The sequence below is a fragment of the Manacus candei genome, unplaced genomic scaffold, assembly GCF_025592945.1.
Source record: "Manacus candei isolate 608988 ecotype Guabito, Panama unplaced genomic scaffold, ASM2559294v1 h1tg000096l, whole genome shotgun sequence".
Taxonomy (NCBI): Eukaryota; Metazoa; Chordata; class Aves; order Passeriformes; family Pipridae; genus Manacus; species Manacus candei.
The window spans coordinates 1-12,811 of NW_026138144.1; the positions used below are offsets into that span (position 1 = coordinate 1).

At 66.6% G+C, this 12,811-nt stretch overlaps 2 protein-coding genes across 2 annotated transcripts; one reads left to right on the top strand and one right to left on the bottom strand.

Moving 5' to 3' along the window:
• The first annotated feature begins 228 nt into the window (after window positions 1–228).
• Window positions 229–2,600, top strand: TMUB2 (transmembrane and ubiquitin like domain containing 2). The gene is made up of 3 exons (XM_051768632.1): window positions 229–289; window positions 825–1,613; window positions 1,939–2,600. The coding sequence occupies exons 2-3, from the start codon at window positions 1,132–1,134 to the stop codon at window positions 2,306–2,308; spliced, it is 852 nt and encodes a 283-aa protein (XP_051624592.1). The 5' UTR covers window positions 229–289; window positions 825–1,131; the 3' UTR covers window positions 2,309–2,600.
• A 153-nt stretch (window positions 2,601–2,753) lies between these two features.
• Window positions 2,754–12,597, bottom strand: ATXN7L3 (ataxin 7 like 3). The gene is made up of 13 exons (XM_051768631.1): window positions 12,452–12,597; window positions 9,990–10,097; window positions 9,767–9,899; window positions 8,618–8,789; window positions 7,157–7,254; window positions 6,960–6,982; window positions 6,832–6,877; window positions 6,383–6,414; window positions 6,193–6,261; window positions 5,831–5,874; window positions 5,634–5,705; window positions 5,236–5,369; window positions 2,754–4,703 (listed from the first exon to the last, which is right to left on the bottom strand). Exons 2-13 carry the CDS (start codon window positions 10,038–10,040, stop codon window positions 4,555–4,557), a joined length of 1,023 nt encoding a protein of 340 aa, XP_051624591.1. The 5' UTR covers window positions 10,041–10,097; window positions 12,452–12,597; the 3' UTR covers window positions 2,754–4,554.
• Window positions 12,598–12,811: the final 214 nt, after the last annotated feature.

Sequence of the window (12,811 nt, forward strand, 5' to 3'; positions counted from 1 at the left end):
GAGCCCAGGCCCCGCCCCAAACCCCGCCCTCCGTGACCACACCCCCACCGGTCGCGCCCACCAATCATGGGCGTGATGACCCACCAACTGACCCCGCCCCTGCCCCCGCCCCCGAGAGGGAAGCTTCTTCTAGCCCCGCCTCCTTCTCCATAAACCCCGCCCAATGGGCGTGGCTCCGCGGGCGGGGCTGTGACGCAACGCGCGCGCGCCCGCCGCCCGCTCCCGCCCCCTGGCGGCGGCGCCGTCTGACGTGGCGCTTCCGGCGCGCGGGCGGCGGCGGCGGGAGGCGGTGAGTGGGGAGGGGGGACAGCGGGACCCCCGGGACAAACCGGGACCCCCGGGACAAACCCGGACCCCCGGGGACACAGAGGGGATGGCAGGGACACACCGGGATCTCCAGACACAGTGGGACCCCCGGGGACACAGCGGGACCCCCGGGGATGGCAGGGGCGCCCCAGAACACAGCGGGACAAACCAGGACCCGGCGAGGACGGCAGGGACACACCGGGACTATTGGAGACCCCCTGGGGATGGAAGGGACACACCGGGAGGGGCAGCGACACACCAGGACCCCCGCGGATGGTGGGGACACGGCGGGACCCCCGGGAATGACGGGAACACACAGCAGGGCCCCGGGGATGGGGGGGCACACCGGGACCGTGAGGGACTAGCCGGGACACACCGGGACGAGCAGGGACCCCCCAGAGCTGGCAGGGACACAGCGGGATCCACCGGGCCCCCCGGTTCCTTCCGCCGCCCCGGGCCCGGCCCGGCTCTGCCCGCCCCCCCCCGCCCCTCTCACCGCATCGCTCCGCTCCGCCCAGGTCGGGGATGGGCTGACACTGCCCGGGCTGGGCACCGAGGGGCTGTGGGACCCCCTGGGACCCTCCGCCAGCCCCGGCGAGGGGAGCGCGGCCCCGGCACCGCTCGGGAGCGAGAAGGAACCGCCTGCGGTGAGGAACTCCCGTCCCTCGGGATCTCCGGGTAGCGGGAGCAGCGCCGGGATCTGTTGGAAGGTGACCGCGGAGTGGTCCCTGCTGCCGCCCCGGGGGTCCCCGCTGGCATCCACCCCGGGCACGAGGGGGTTGCGGAAGGAATAAAGACCCCAGGCTGAGCGGGGGGATCCCGGAGATGGAGCCCCCCGCCGCCCCCCTCATCCCGGGGGTGGGGGACGAGGTGACGCTGGTGGCCGGGCTGGCGGTGCTGGCGCTGGCGCTGGTACTGGCCTGGCTCTCCACGTACGTGGCCGATGGCACCAACCAGGCCCTGGGCACGGGGGACGCCGCTGTCATCCGCCTCGGGCCCCTCCCGCCCTACGGGGGGGCCGCGGGGGCGGCAGAAGCCCCGGAGCCCCCCGGGGTCCCCGAGAACACGGAGGAGAAAACTGAGGAGGAAGGAGGGGCGGCGGCGCAGGGGGACAGCGGCACCGCCCCCGACCCCGGCCTGGAGCAGCTGCTGGATGTCCAGAGCTTGTCCCAAGGGATGGCTGAGCCCCGCGCCCCCGGGCAGGGGGATCTGTGCCCCGGACTCATCAAGATCCGCCTCAAGTTCCTTAACGACACCGAGGAGGTGGCGATGGCCAGGCCCGAGGACACCGTGGGGGTCCTCAAGAGGTAAGTCCCGAGGGAAAGGGGACGTGGGGAGCGGTGCCAGGCTGCCAGCCCACCCCCCTCAGCTCCTGTGCCCCCCCCCAGTGCAAACAGCCCTCACCCAGCAGAACGGGAGAGGGGTTTTTTCCATCTTGTTCTTCCAAAAACACCAAGGAGGGGGGATTTAAAACAAGTTTAAAAGAGAAGGTGGCACGTGGTGGCGGTGCCATCGCTGTCCCCCTGCGCTGTCCCCTCCCCGTTTTACAATGAGGGGGAGGTTTTCCATCAGCCCCAGGTGTGTCCACGAGCCCATTCTCTGCCACCTTCAACCTCTGCCCTCCTCCCACAGCAAATACTTTGCGGGCCAGGAGAGCCAGATGAAGCTCATCTACCGCGGGCAGCTGCTGCAGGACCAGGCGCGGACACTGCGCTCGCTCCGCATCACGGACAACTGTGTCATCCACTGCCACCGCTCCCGGGGAGCCACCACGGCCACCCCCGCCCTGCCCGACCCTGTCCCCGCCGGCCCCGCGGCCCCGGGGCTGCCCCTGGGCGGGGGGACCCTCATGGTCCCCACGGTCATGGTGGTGCTGGCGCTCGGGTGGTATTTCCGCGTCAACTACCGGCAGCTCTTCACCACCCCGGCCACCGTGTCCCTCATCGGGGTCACCGTCCTGGTCACCTTCCTGGCCTTCGGGCTGTATGGACAGTCGGGATGAGGCGGGAAGGAGCTGGGGAGGCACCCCAGTGTCCCTGTCCCCACTGTCCCCATCCCTGTGGCATTACAGTGACCAGAGCCAGCACGGCAGGGGCTGTTTGGCCCAGTCTCGCTGCCAGATTTTATCCCCCCAAAAAGGGGCTGTGCCCCCCCCCCCCTCAGAACTCCATTCGTCCCATTCCCAATCCCAGCTCTGGGGGAGTGGGACAGCACTGGAATGGGCCATGGCTTCTTCCCAAGGTCTTTTTAAAGCAAATAAAGGGTGTTAAGTCACCCCAGCGCTCACCTTCCCACTCTGGGGTTGCTTATTCCCCCCCTTCCCGTGCTTTTGGGGGGGGTTATAAAAACAAATCCAGCCCCATATGCAGTAAATGGAGTGGTGGTCGGGGGTGGTGGTGGGGTAACAGCCCTGCTTAATTAACCAGCCGTAATTAATGCCAGGGATACCAAGTCAAGATGCAGTTTTATTTACAGGGGCAGCCACAACCCACTCACGGGACACACAGACCTCACAAGGGCTCAGCTCCCCCCGGGAGGGGGGGACACGCAGAAACACTGGGGGCTGGGGGGTGAGGACACTGACCTGGGGGGGTCACAGGGCACATCCAACCCCCCCCAAGCCCCGTTACACCCCTTGGACCCCAAATTTGCAGCGCCTCTCCCACAGCCAGAGGGGCTCAAGCTGTTCCCCCCCCTCAATACCCCAGCTCACTGTGCCCTCCCCAAGCAGCTGGGGGGGGGGTTCAGGGTGACCCCCTGTGTTTTTGGGTGCCCACACCCCCATCCGCAGGCCCCAGGGCACACTAAGGCCAGCTCGGTGTGCTCCGGTGGCCAGGCCCCCCCAGCCCCAAAGCCACACCGGGAGGGGCCACACGGGGGTCCCCATGCAGTGAGGAGGGGCCCCCCCGCAGCGTTTTGGGGTGCCCAGGGCTCTGTGGGACCCCCCCCAGCCCAGCCTTTAGCAGCAGTTTGAAAACAATAGTGAATCCAGAGTCGAGAGCACCATAATTTGTGAGCCCCACCGAGAGGACGAGCCAGGGCACTGGGGTGGGGGGACAGACACAGTCCCCCCCCAGGAACACAGGGCCAAGGAGGGTGGGGGGGTCAGACAGCCATGGGGGGTACAACGGAGGGGACAGAACCAACCCTGTCCCTGATGCAGCCCCTGTGATGGAGAACAGCTCGGGTTGGGGCGTTATCGTGGGGCTGGGGGTGACCTGGATCCAGCCAGAGGGACCTGTCCCCCCCCCAGCCCACACAGCAGGGCGCTGGTCCCGGCCCCCCCAGCCAAAAGCAGAGCCTGTGGGAGTGCAAACACCAGCCAGAGCTGGTGGGGGGTCCCCAATGACCCCCCTGACTGCAGCAGCAGGTCCCCGGGCATGCGGGGAGCAGAACAACAGAGCTGCCCTGGGGGTACGAGGTGGGGGGGCTCTGCCTTGAAGCCGGACTGTGCTGTGCCTACCCCCCCCATTTGCTCCACTCTCAGCCCCCCCAGGCTGTCCCCGGCAGGTTGGGGCCCCCCCTCCCCACACAGTTCAGCACAGAGACGGTCACAGCAGCTACACCCCCACCTCCAGAGCCCCCCCAGACAGCCCCAAACACGAAGGATGCAGCATGCAGCCCCCCCGAAGCCCCCTGTGAGGGCACTGCCAGGCCCCCACAGCTGAAGAGATTTGGGGCACGGGGGTGTCCCCACTTGTCCTCTGAGTGGGAAACACCCCCTCCAGCGTGCCCCCCACCCCTGAGCCAGCCCGACCAGCGAGAGCCAGCCCGGGGCAGGGAAGGGGGGGCAGCCCAGGGTGGGGGGCTCACCCCAAAACTCTGCAGCAGAGGGGATCCACACCCCCCTCACCCAGGCCTGGACCTGCCCGGGGGGTTCAGGTGCCCCCCACCCCGCTGGGGTAAGTGAGAAGCGGGTGTGGGAGGGGGCACAGCTGGGTTTGGGGGGCACTGGGGAGGAGGGGAAGGGGGTGGTCATACCCCCATGTCCAAGCCAGGTGCCCCCTCAGTGCCCCAACGGGAGCCCCACGTACAAAAACTGTCACAGAATAAATAGAGGCACTGGGGCGGGCAGGGAGGAACGGGGGCACTGGTGGGGGCTCCCCAGATCCAGCCCCGCTCCAGCGACGGCCGAGTCCTCCGTGCCCCAGGTACCCGCTTTGTGTCCAACCCGGGGGCTCTGGGGGGGCTGCCCCGGCCCGTGGCCGTCCGTCTGTCCGTCCTGGCCCCCCCCCAGCTCTGGGGGGCTCAGTTGATGTCGTCGTAGATGCTGGGGGTGTGGGGGGCGGGGGGCTTGGGCTTCTTCTTCTTGCTGGAGCCGAGCCCTGGGGCACCACTCACCAGCCCCAGGTGGGGCTTCTTCTTCTTGGTCTTGCGGGACTCGGAATTGTTTGTACCTGGGAAAGGGGGAAAAAGGAAGAAATGGGGGTGTCAGGGAGGAGATGGGCCCCCCAAAACAGAGAGGATCCCCCCCATCACCAATCCACACCCAGGATAATGTTCCCTAAAACATTTCCCCCACCCTGGGATGGTGGGTGACAAGATGTCCCAGATGCTCTAGGCTTTGGAGCCACAGTGTGTTCATCCCCTCTTGCACTGGGGAGACGCCAGAAGAGCCAGTTTTGCCCCCACAGAAGGGTCTGTGCCCCAAGCTTTGCCCCTCAAAGGGGTCTGTCCCCCAGAATTTGCCCTGCAGAGGGCTCTGTGCCCCAGGATTTGCCTCCATGAAGGGGGCTGTTCCTCAGGATTTCCCACTCAGAGGGGTGTCTGCCCCCAGATTTGCCCCATGGAGGATTTTATGCCCCAGTATCTGCCCCATGGAGGGATCTGTGCCCCAGTATCTGCCCCACGGAGGAGTCTGTGCCCCAGATTTGCCCCATGGAAGGGTCTGTGCCCCTAGATTTTCCCCCCAGCCCCCCAAACACTCACTGGCTTTGGAGGAGGCCGAGTCGGAGGGGGAGATGTCGGAGGAGCCGTCCCACTGCAGGCGGCTCATGAGGGCCTGGCTCTCGGCCACCTCGAAGCTGTCGTTCTCCACGCCGGCCTCTGCCTCGGGCAGGGACCTGGGCACAGGTGTCAGGGGGTCCCCAGCCCCTGGCATGGGGGGTGGGGGGGACAGAGCCCCCCACAATGCCAAGGGGATGCCCCAAGCTCGGCCCAGCTCCCCACCACTGCACATCCCAACCCCAGCCCTGACCTCCCATCCCTTCCCGGGGGCCTCCCTGTCCCCAGCCCCCCTGAGCACCCCATGCAGCCCCCCCCAGTCCCTGTTCACACGGGACAGTGACCCCAGGACCCTGGGGACCCCCGAGGCTGTGCCCACTTACGCGGAGGGACCGAGGAGGTAAACCCGGACTGCCCTGCGCTGCTCATCCGTGTGCTGGGGACACCGCAGGGACCTGGGGGATGGCATTCGGGGGTCAGCCAGGTGCTTCCCCTCACCCTGTGGGCATCCAGGCACGTTGGGGATCCCCACGAAGCCCCCCCCGAGCCCTACAGGGATGCTAGCCCGGGATGCTCTCACCTGGTGCACATCTTCTTGGTGTGCTCGGAGATGACCCCGCATTGCTGGGGAGGGAAGGCACAGGTGAGTGGGGGGGTCAGGTGAGTGACCCCCCTGTGCTCTACTATCACAGCTCTGGGGACCCCAATCCTAGGGACCCCCCCAACCTCCCAGTGCTGTCCCATCCCCCCAGAGAGGGCAGCCACCACATCCCCCAGGATCAGACCCACTGTACATCCCTGTTCCCAGCCTCTAACCAGCTCCAGTGGGAAGAAGCTGAGCTGGGAAAGATCCCAGGGGTCCCAGCCTCCCTGCCCTCTGTCTGGCCAGGGATGAGGTCCCTCTGGAGCCCCCTGTGCCCCCCATGCCCCCCAGTCCCACACCGTGGTGAGCAGTGTCCGCAGTTCCTCGGGGCCCAGCGTCTCGTAGTTGATTCCTGCCGAGTTGCTGTACTGGGGGGGCAGAGAGTGGGGTCAGGGCTGGGGGGGGAGCAGGGGGGACCCTCCCAGGGGGGCAACAGGACCCCCCTGAGGGGGTAGAGGAGGGACCAGGTGCTGTTTCTCCTGGGCTCACCTTGAAGGGATCGGGGTTCCCACCGATCTCGCCTGGGAGAGTAGGGGTGAGGGGGGATGAGGGGGGTCCTGCCTGTGGTCTGGCCCCCCACGGGACCCCTGGTGCCCCCTCCCACTGCCACCGTAGTGAGAGCCCCACCTCCCCACAAGCCCCACCCACTGCAGCTGCCCCACCCACCAATGCCCCTCCCACCCAATACCTGCCCCACTTTATGCCCCACCCACCAATGCCCCTCCCACCCCAAATACCTGCCCCTTTACACCCCACCCATCCAAAATACTCCACCCTCATTTACATCCCCCCATCCAAATGCCCCCCCCAAAACCCTGCTCCCACCCCAAGCCCCACCCCTGTGATGCTCCACCCCCACAGATGCCCCACCCCAGGCTGTGTAAGCCCCTCCCCAATGCACAAGCCCCACCCCCAGCAGTTAAGCCCCGCCCCCTCACCATTTTTGTGTTTCAGGGACTTGGACCTGCGGGGCGAGTTGGGGTTCTGCAACAACAGGGGGGTGTTGAGGGGTGTCCCATGTCCCCCCCATGGTCCCCACACCCCGCAGCACCCCCTGCCCCCTCACCTTATCCGATTTCCTCTTCTTTGCTACGGGGAGAGACAGAGAAGGGACAGATTTGACCTTTTCTGGTAGATTTGCAAGCCCAGGGCATCCCCTTCCCCACGGATGAAACCCCCCCCACATCCATCCTGGACTTGGGGTCAAGGGTACAGGGCAGGCAGGACACATCCCCACCCCTGAGGGGACCAGGGACCCCCCACCTTTCTTCTCAGAGCCGTAGGACCAGTCGTTGTCGTTGATGTCATCGTTGTCCTCCTGGTCACTCTCTGACTTGTTCAGGTTGTTGCTGCTCGCGATCCTGTGCAGGGAGGGGAGGGGGGGTCATGGCCAGGACCCGTCCCACGTCCTCCATGGAACCCCAGGATCTGTCCTGTACCCTCCCACCTCCCCAGCACCCCAGGGTTCATTGTGCACCCTCATACATTCCCCAGGATCCATCCCCTGCCTCCCCCAGCACCCCAGGATCTGTCCTGCACCTCATATCTTCCCCAGCACCCCAGGACCCATCCTGCATCCTCCTCAGGACCCATCCTGCACCCCCCATTCTCTCTGGCCCCCACATCCTCCCCAGCACCCCAGCATCTATCCCACATTCTCCCTAGGACCCGTCCTGCACCCTTCCATCCTCCCTGGCACACCAGGATTCACCCCGTACCCTCCTGTCCTCCCCAGCACCTCAGGATCTATCCTACATCCTCTCTGGCACCCTGGGATCTGTCCTGTGCCCTCCCATCCACCCTGGCCCCCAGGACCCACCCTGCACCGTCCCTGGCTCCCCAGGATCCATCCCACACTTCCCATCCTCCCCAGCATCCCAGGATCCAGAGAGGGACCCCCACCAAGAGCAGGGGGGGACAGAGGACCCAGGATTTCCAGTTTGTTTTCCCAGGATGGAGTGAAGCCGTGGGTGAGAACAAGAGCAACTGGAGGTTGGACTCCAGGGTTGTTGGGCAAGAACAGACACCCCCACAATGAAAAGCAAGGAGAGGGGAGACCTGAATTCAGGCACTGAATCTACTGCACCCCCACAGAGAAGAAACCTACCCCCAACACCCCTTGTGTCTCAGTTTCCCCACAGAGAACACCTCCAGCCCCCCCCTCTCATCCCCCCTCACACCTCAGTTTCCCTATGGATAAGACACCTGGCCCTACACCCCCAACCTCCTCGTGCCTCAGTTTCCCCTCTGAGAACAATCCCAGCCCCCCCATAACCCTCAGCCTCCCTCATCCCTCAGTGTCCCCATGCAAAAGAGATCCAGCCACCCCCCCTCAGCCCCTTTTGTGCCTCAGTTTTCCCTCTGAGAACAATCCCAGCCCCCCCTCATGCCTCAGCTTCCCCACTGAGAAGACACAGCCCACCTCGTGCCTCAGTATCTCCATCCAGAAGACACCCAGCCCCACATCCTCAGCTCCCCTCATGCCTCAGTGTCCTCATGGAGAAGACACCCAGCCCCCCACCCTGAGCACCCCTCACGCCTCCATTTCCCCTCTGAGAACCCCCCCAGCACGCCCCCCCTCACGCCTGAGCTTCCCTATGGATAAGACACCCGGCCCCACACCCCCAAGCCCCTCGAGGTTCCGTTTCCCCTCCGAGCACACCCCCAGCCCCCCAGCAGGGCCCCCCCCCCTGCGGGGTGCCCCCCAGCCCTGGGGGTGCCCACCTGCGGTTGGCGATGCGGCTGCTGTTGCGGCCCATGCCCAGGCACTTCTCCAGGTGGGGGGCGAAGCGGGAGGCGGCGATGCTGCGGCTGCAGTTGGGGCACACGCACTCCTTGTTCTTCCACTGGTTGTACACCTGCCCGAAGATGTCCACGCCCGGCTGGTCCACGATCTCTGCGGGGGGGACACGCTCAGACCCTGCCCTGAGACCCCCACTCCGCTCTGGGGGGAGGCTTTGGGCTGCCAGACCCTTCCTTTGGGCTGCCAGACCCCACTGAGACCCTCCCAAAACTCCCCTTCTGCTCAGCGTGTCCCTCGGGCTGCCAGACCCTCCCAAGAACCCCCTGACATCTCCCCTCTGCTCTGGGGAGAGCTTTGGGCAGCCAGGCCCTTCCTTTGGGCTGTCAGACCCTCCTGAGATTCCCACTTTGATCCTGGGGGTTCTTTTGGCTGCCAGACCTTCTTGAGACCCCCTCTCTGCTCTGGGGGGTCCTTTGGGCTAACAGACCCTCCCTTCATGGTGCCACACCCCCCACCCAAGATCCCTGCTCTGTGCTGGGGGGTCCTTTGGGCTGCCAGATCCTCCCAAGACCCCCCTGATACCCACCTCTCTGCTCTGGGGGTTCCTTTGGGCTGTCAGACCCCCTCCCTTCCACTCTGGTTCAGGGAGGTCTCTGAGCTACCAGACTCTCTGTTTGGGCTGCCAGACCCTCCCAAGACCCCCCTCTGCTCTGGGGGGGTACTTTGGGCTGCCAGACCCTCCTGAGACACCCATTCTGCTCTGGGGGGGATCCTTTGGGCTACCAGATCCTCCCCAAGAGCCTCAAGGCAGCTTTTGGGGGGACTGAAACCAGCAGCAGCACAGTCGGGGGGGGTCTCCACTCCCCTCCCACTCCAGCTGTGCCCCCCCAGGGCCCAGCACCACGTTTTGGGGTTCAGTTCACCCCACACTTACCCCTCTGGGACAGTTTGGTCACTGCCAGGGGGTCATTTGGGTGTTTAATCCCCCTCAGCACCCCTTAAACCCAACCCCCTGTGCCTGGGGACCACCAATTCCCCCACAGCTTCTCCAGTGGCACTGGGAGCAGGGGGCTGGCTGTGTCCCTGTCACCAGTGTCACCCCGACCCCAGGGGGAGCTTGGGGGGCTCACCAAAGTCCTTCAGGCTGTCAGGGTCCGTGTCATCCAGGAAGAAGTACCCACACTTGACAGCCCGGTGCACCTCGAAGCAGAGCCCCAGGCAGGCATCCTCCACCAGCTCCGTGTAGATCTCGTGTGCGATGGCCTGGGGGGGCCAGGGGGGGCTGTTAGTGATGGGGGGGGGACAGAGGGACACCCCAGGGGGCACACAGACCCAGGGTGGGGGGCAGCTCACCTCCAGTTTGCTGTTATCCAGGACAGACAAAGACATATCCTCCATTTTCATTTGCAGCTGCTCGCGGAGAAGTCACGGCGAACACTCATAGCACGGGACACGGGGGGGCTGCCAGGGGTCAGGGGGGCATGATGCCACCTCACCCCCCACCAGGAGAACCCCCCCACCCCCCTCCCAGCCAAAATCCCACTGCACACCCTGGGATGGCCCCAAGATGCGCTTTGGGGGTACCCAAGAGGAAGAGTCCCTGCGTTAAACCCCCCAGGAATGAAGTGGGGGGGCTTGGGGGTCTCCCAGCTAGCCATGAACCCCCCCCAGACTGACATGGACCCCTCCCAGCACAGCAAAGACCCCCTCCCAGGTTGGTGGGGAACACTGGCTGCCACGGGGGATGTGTCCCCTTGTGTCCATCCTGTTGTCCCCCACCCCTCAAGACATGCCCAACCATCACCAAGGCATCAAGACCCACCCAGAAGCCCCCCTGAGCCCCCCCAAGCCCCCCAGGATTGTCTCTGGACTCCAGGGGTGCACAGAGCACTTGTGGTGCCCCCCAAACCAGCCCCCCCACCTCGGGGTGGGTTTTACTGCATCACCCTCCCTTGCAGAGGATGGAGGGGGGACAGGGCAGGGAGGGGAGCAATGTGTGCCCCCCACAAAAGGGGGGCCTGGACCCCCATGATGGGGTCTAAAGACCCCAAATTTGTGTCCAGACCCCTCTCAGCACCCACTGATGGTGCTGACCAGTGGCACCCCTAATTGTCACGGAGGGGGCCTCTGATCAACCACTGGATGGGGGGGACATAAGAGGGGTCCCCTTGTCCCCACCCCACAGCCCAGTCCCCCTGAGCTGGGGATTTCTCTTCCTTTCACAGCAAAAAGAGGAAACAGGGAATTGGATACAGGGAACTGGTTCAGCCCTCACCCTCCTGGGACCCCCCGGGCCCGCCCCTGTGTTGAGGGGTTGGTGTGGAGCCCAGAGAGGGTCAGGGGGGCTGCCCAGGGCCCCCCCACCCCACTGCAGGCAGGGCTGGAGGCTCTGGGGGGGAGGCTTAGGGGTGGGGGGGATGAGAAGTCTGGATGCTGCATCAGGCTGGGGGGGTGAGGAGAGCAGAAAAGGGGGGGAAGGGGCCTCGGGGGTCTCACATAGGGCTGGGGGGGCCCAGGGAGGGTCCTGGGGGCTCTCAGGATGGGCAGGGGGTACAAAAGTGGGGGGAGTAAGGAGGGGCTTAGAGGCACCCTTGGGGCTCTTGGGAAAGGCAGGGGGGACAGAAGGGGGGCTCAGGGCCTGGGGGGTCTCACATAGGGCTGGGGGGGCCCAGGGACAGTCCCTGGGGGCCCTCAAGATTGGGAGGGAGAGGAGAAAAGGGGAGGAAAGGGGAGGGGTCTCAGGTCCTGGGGTTCCAGAGAGGGTCTGGGGGCCTCTCAGAATGGGGAGGGCAGAACACAGGGGGAAAGAAGGAGAGGTTCAGGGTCTGGGGGTCCAGGGAGAGTCCTGGGGGCTCTCAGGCAGGAGAGGGGGGACAGGAAAAGGAGGGAAAGGGGGCTCAGAGGGTCTCCCATAGGGCTGGAGGGACCCAGGGAGGGTCCCAGAGGATTTCAGGATTTGGGGTGGACAGAAAAGGGAGAAGGGAAGAGGGGGGGGCTCAGGGTCTAGGGGTCCAGGGAAGGTCCTAGGGGTTCTCAGGATGGGGAGGGGGACAGGAAAGGAAGAGGGGCTCAGGGGGTCTCACATGGGGCTGGAGGGGGCCCAGGGAGGGTCCTGGGGGGCTCTCAGGACTGGGGGGTGGGGGTAGAAAAGGGGAGGGAAGGGGAAGGGTCTCAGGTCCTGAGGGTCCAGGAAGGGTCTGGGGGGCTCTCAGGAGGGGGGGACAGGAAAGGGGAGGGAAGGGGGGTCTCATATAGGGCTGGGGGAGCCCAGGGAGGGTCCTGGGGGCTTTTGGCAGGGACGAGAAGGATATAAAAGGTGGGGGAAGGGGGCAGCCTCAGGGCCTGAGGGGGGGGCCTCACATGGGGCTGGGAGGGCCCAGGGGGGGTTGTGGGGTCTCTCAGGACGGGGTGGGAGGAAGGGCAGGAAAGGTGGAGGGAAGGGGGGAGTCTTAGAGGGGGTCCATAAAGGTCCTAGGGGCTCTCAGGGTGTGGAGGGGCAGGAAAAGGAGGAGGTAAAGGGGATCTCATGGGGAAAGGGAATCTCAGGGGGTCTCCCACAGGGCTGGGGGGGGCTCACGGACGCTCCCGGGGGCTCTCGGGGTGGGGGGGACGGCCCGGGTAGGGCAGGGCATGGCCGGGGGCATTCCCTGGGGTGATCCCGGGCGGATCGGGGGGGTCCCTGAGCTCCGGTGGGGGGGTCCCGGGGCGGGGTCAGCGGGCCCCTCTCCGGTGCGGCGGGGGCCCCCACGGCCCGGCAGGGCCCCGGAGGGCGGGCGGGAGCTGCGGGGCCCGGGCGGGGCGGGGCGGTCACTCACCGACCGGCGCGGAGGGTCCGCCGGGGCCGGGGCGGGGCCGGGTCAGCGCCCGCCGCCGCTCCGGCGCGGGGCCCAGCGGCGGCGGCTCGCCATGCTCGGGGGCCGTGCCGGGGCCGTGCCGGGGCCGTGCCGGGCGGGCGGAGCGGCCGGGCCGGGCCTGGCGGTGCCTCCGCCCGGCGGCGGCGGCGGCCGAGGGGGGTGAGGGGGGTGAGGGAAGGGAGGGGGGGGTGAGGGAGGGGGAGGCGGGGCGCCGCGCCCGGCGCGCGCCCGGCCCCGCCCCCCGCCGCGCGCCGCTCCCGGCCAATGGGGAGGCGCCGTGAGGGGCCCGCGGGCCAATGGGAGCGGCCGGAGCCGCCGCCG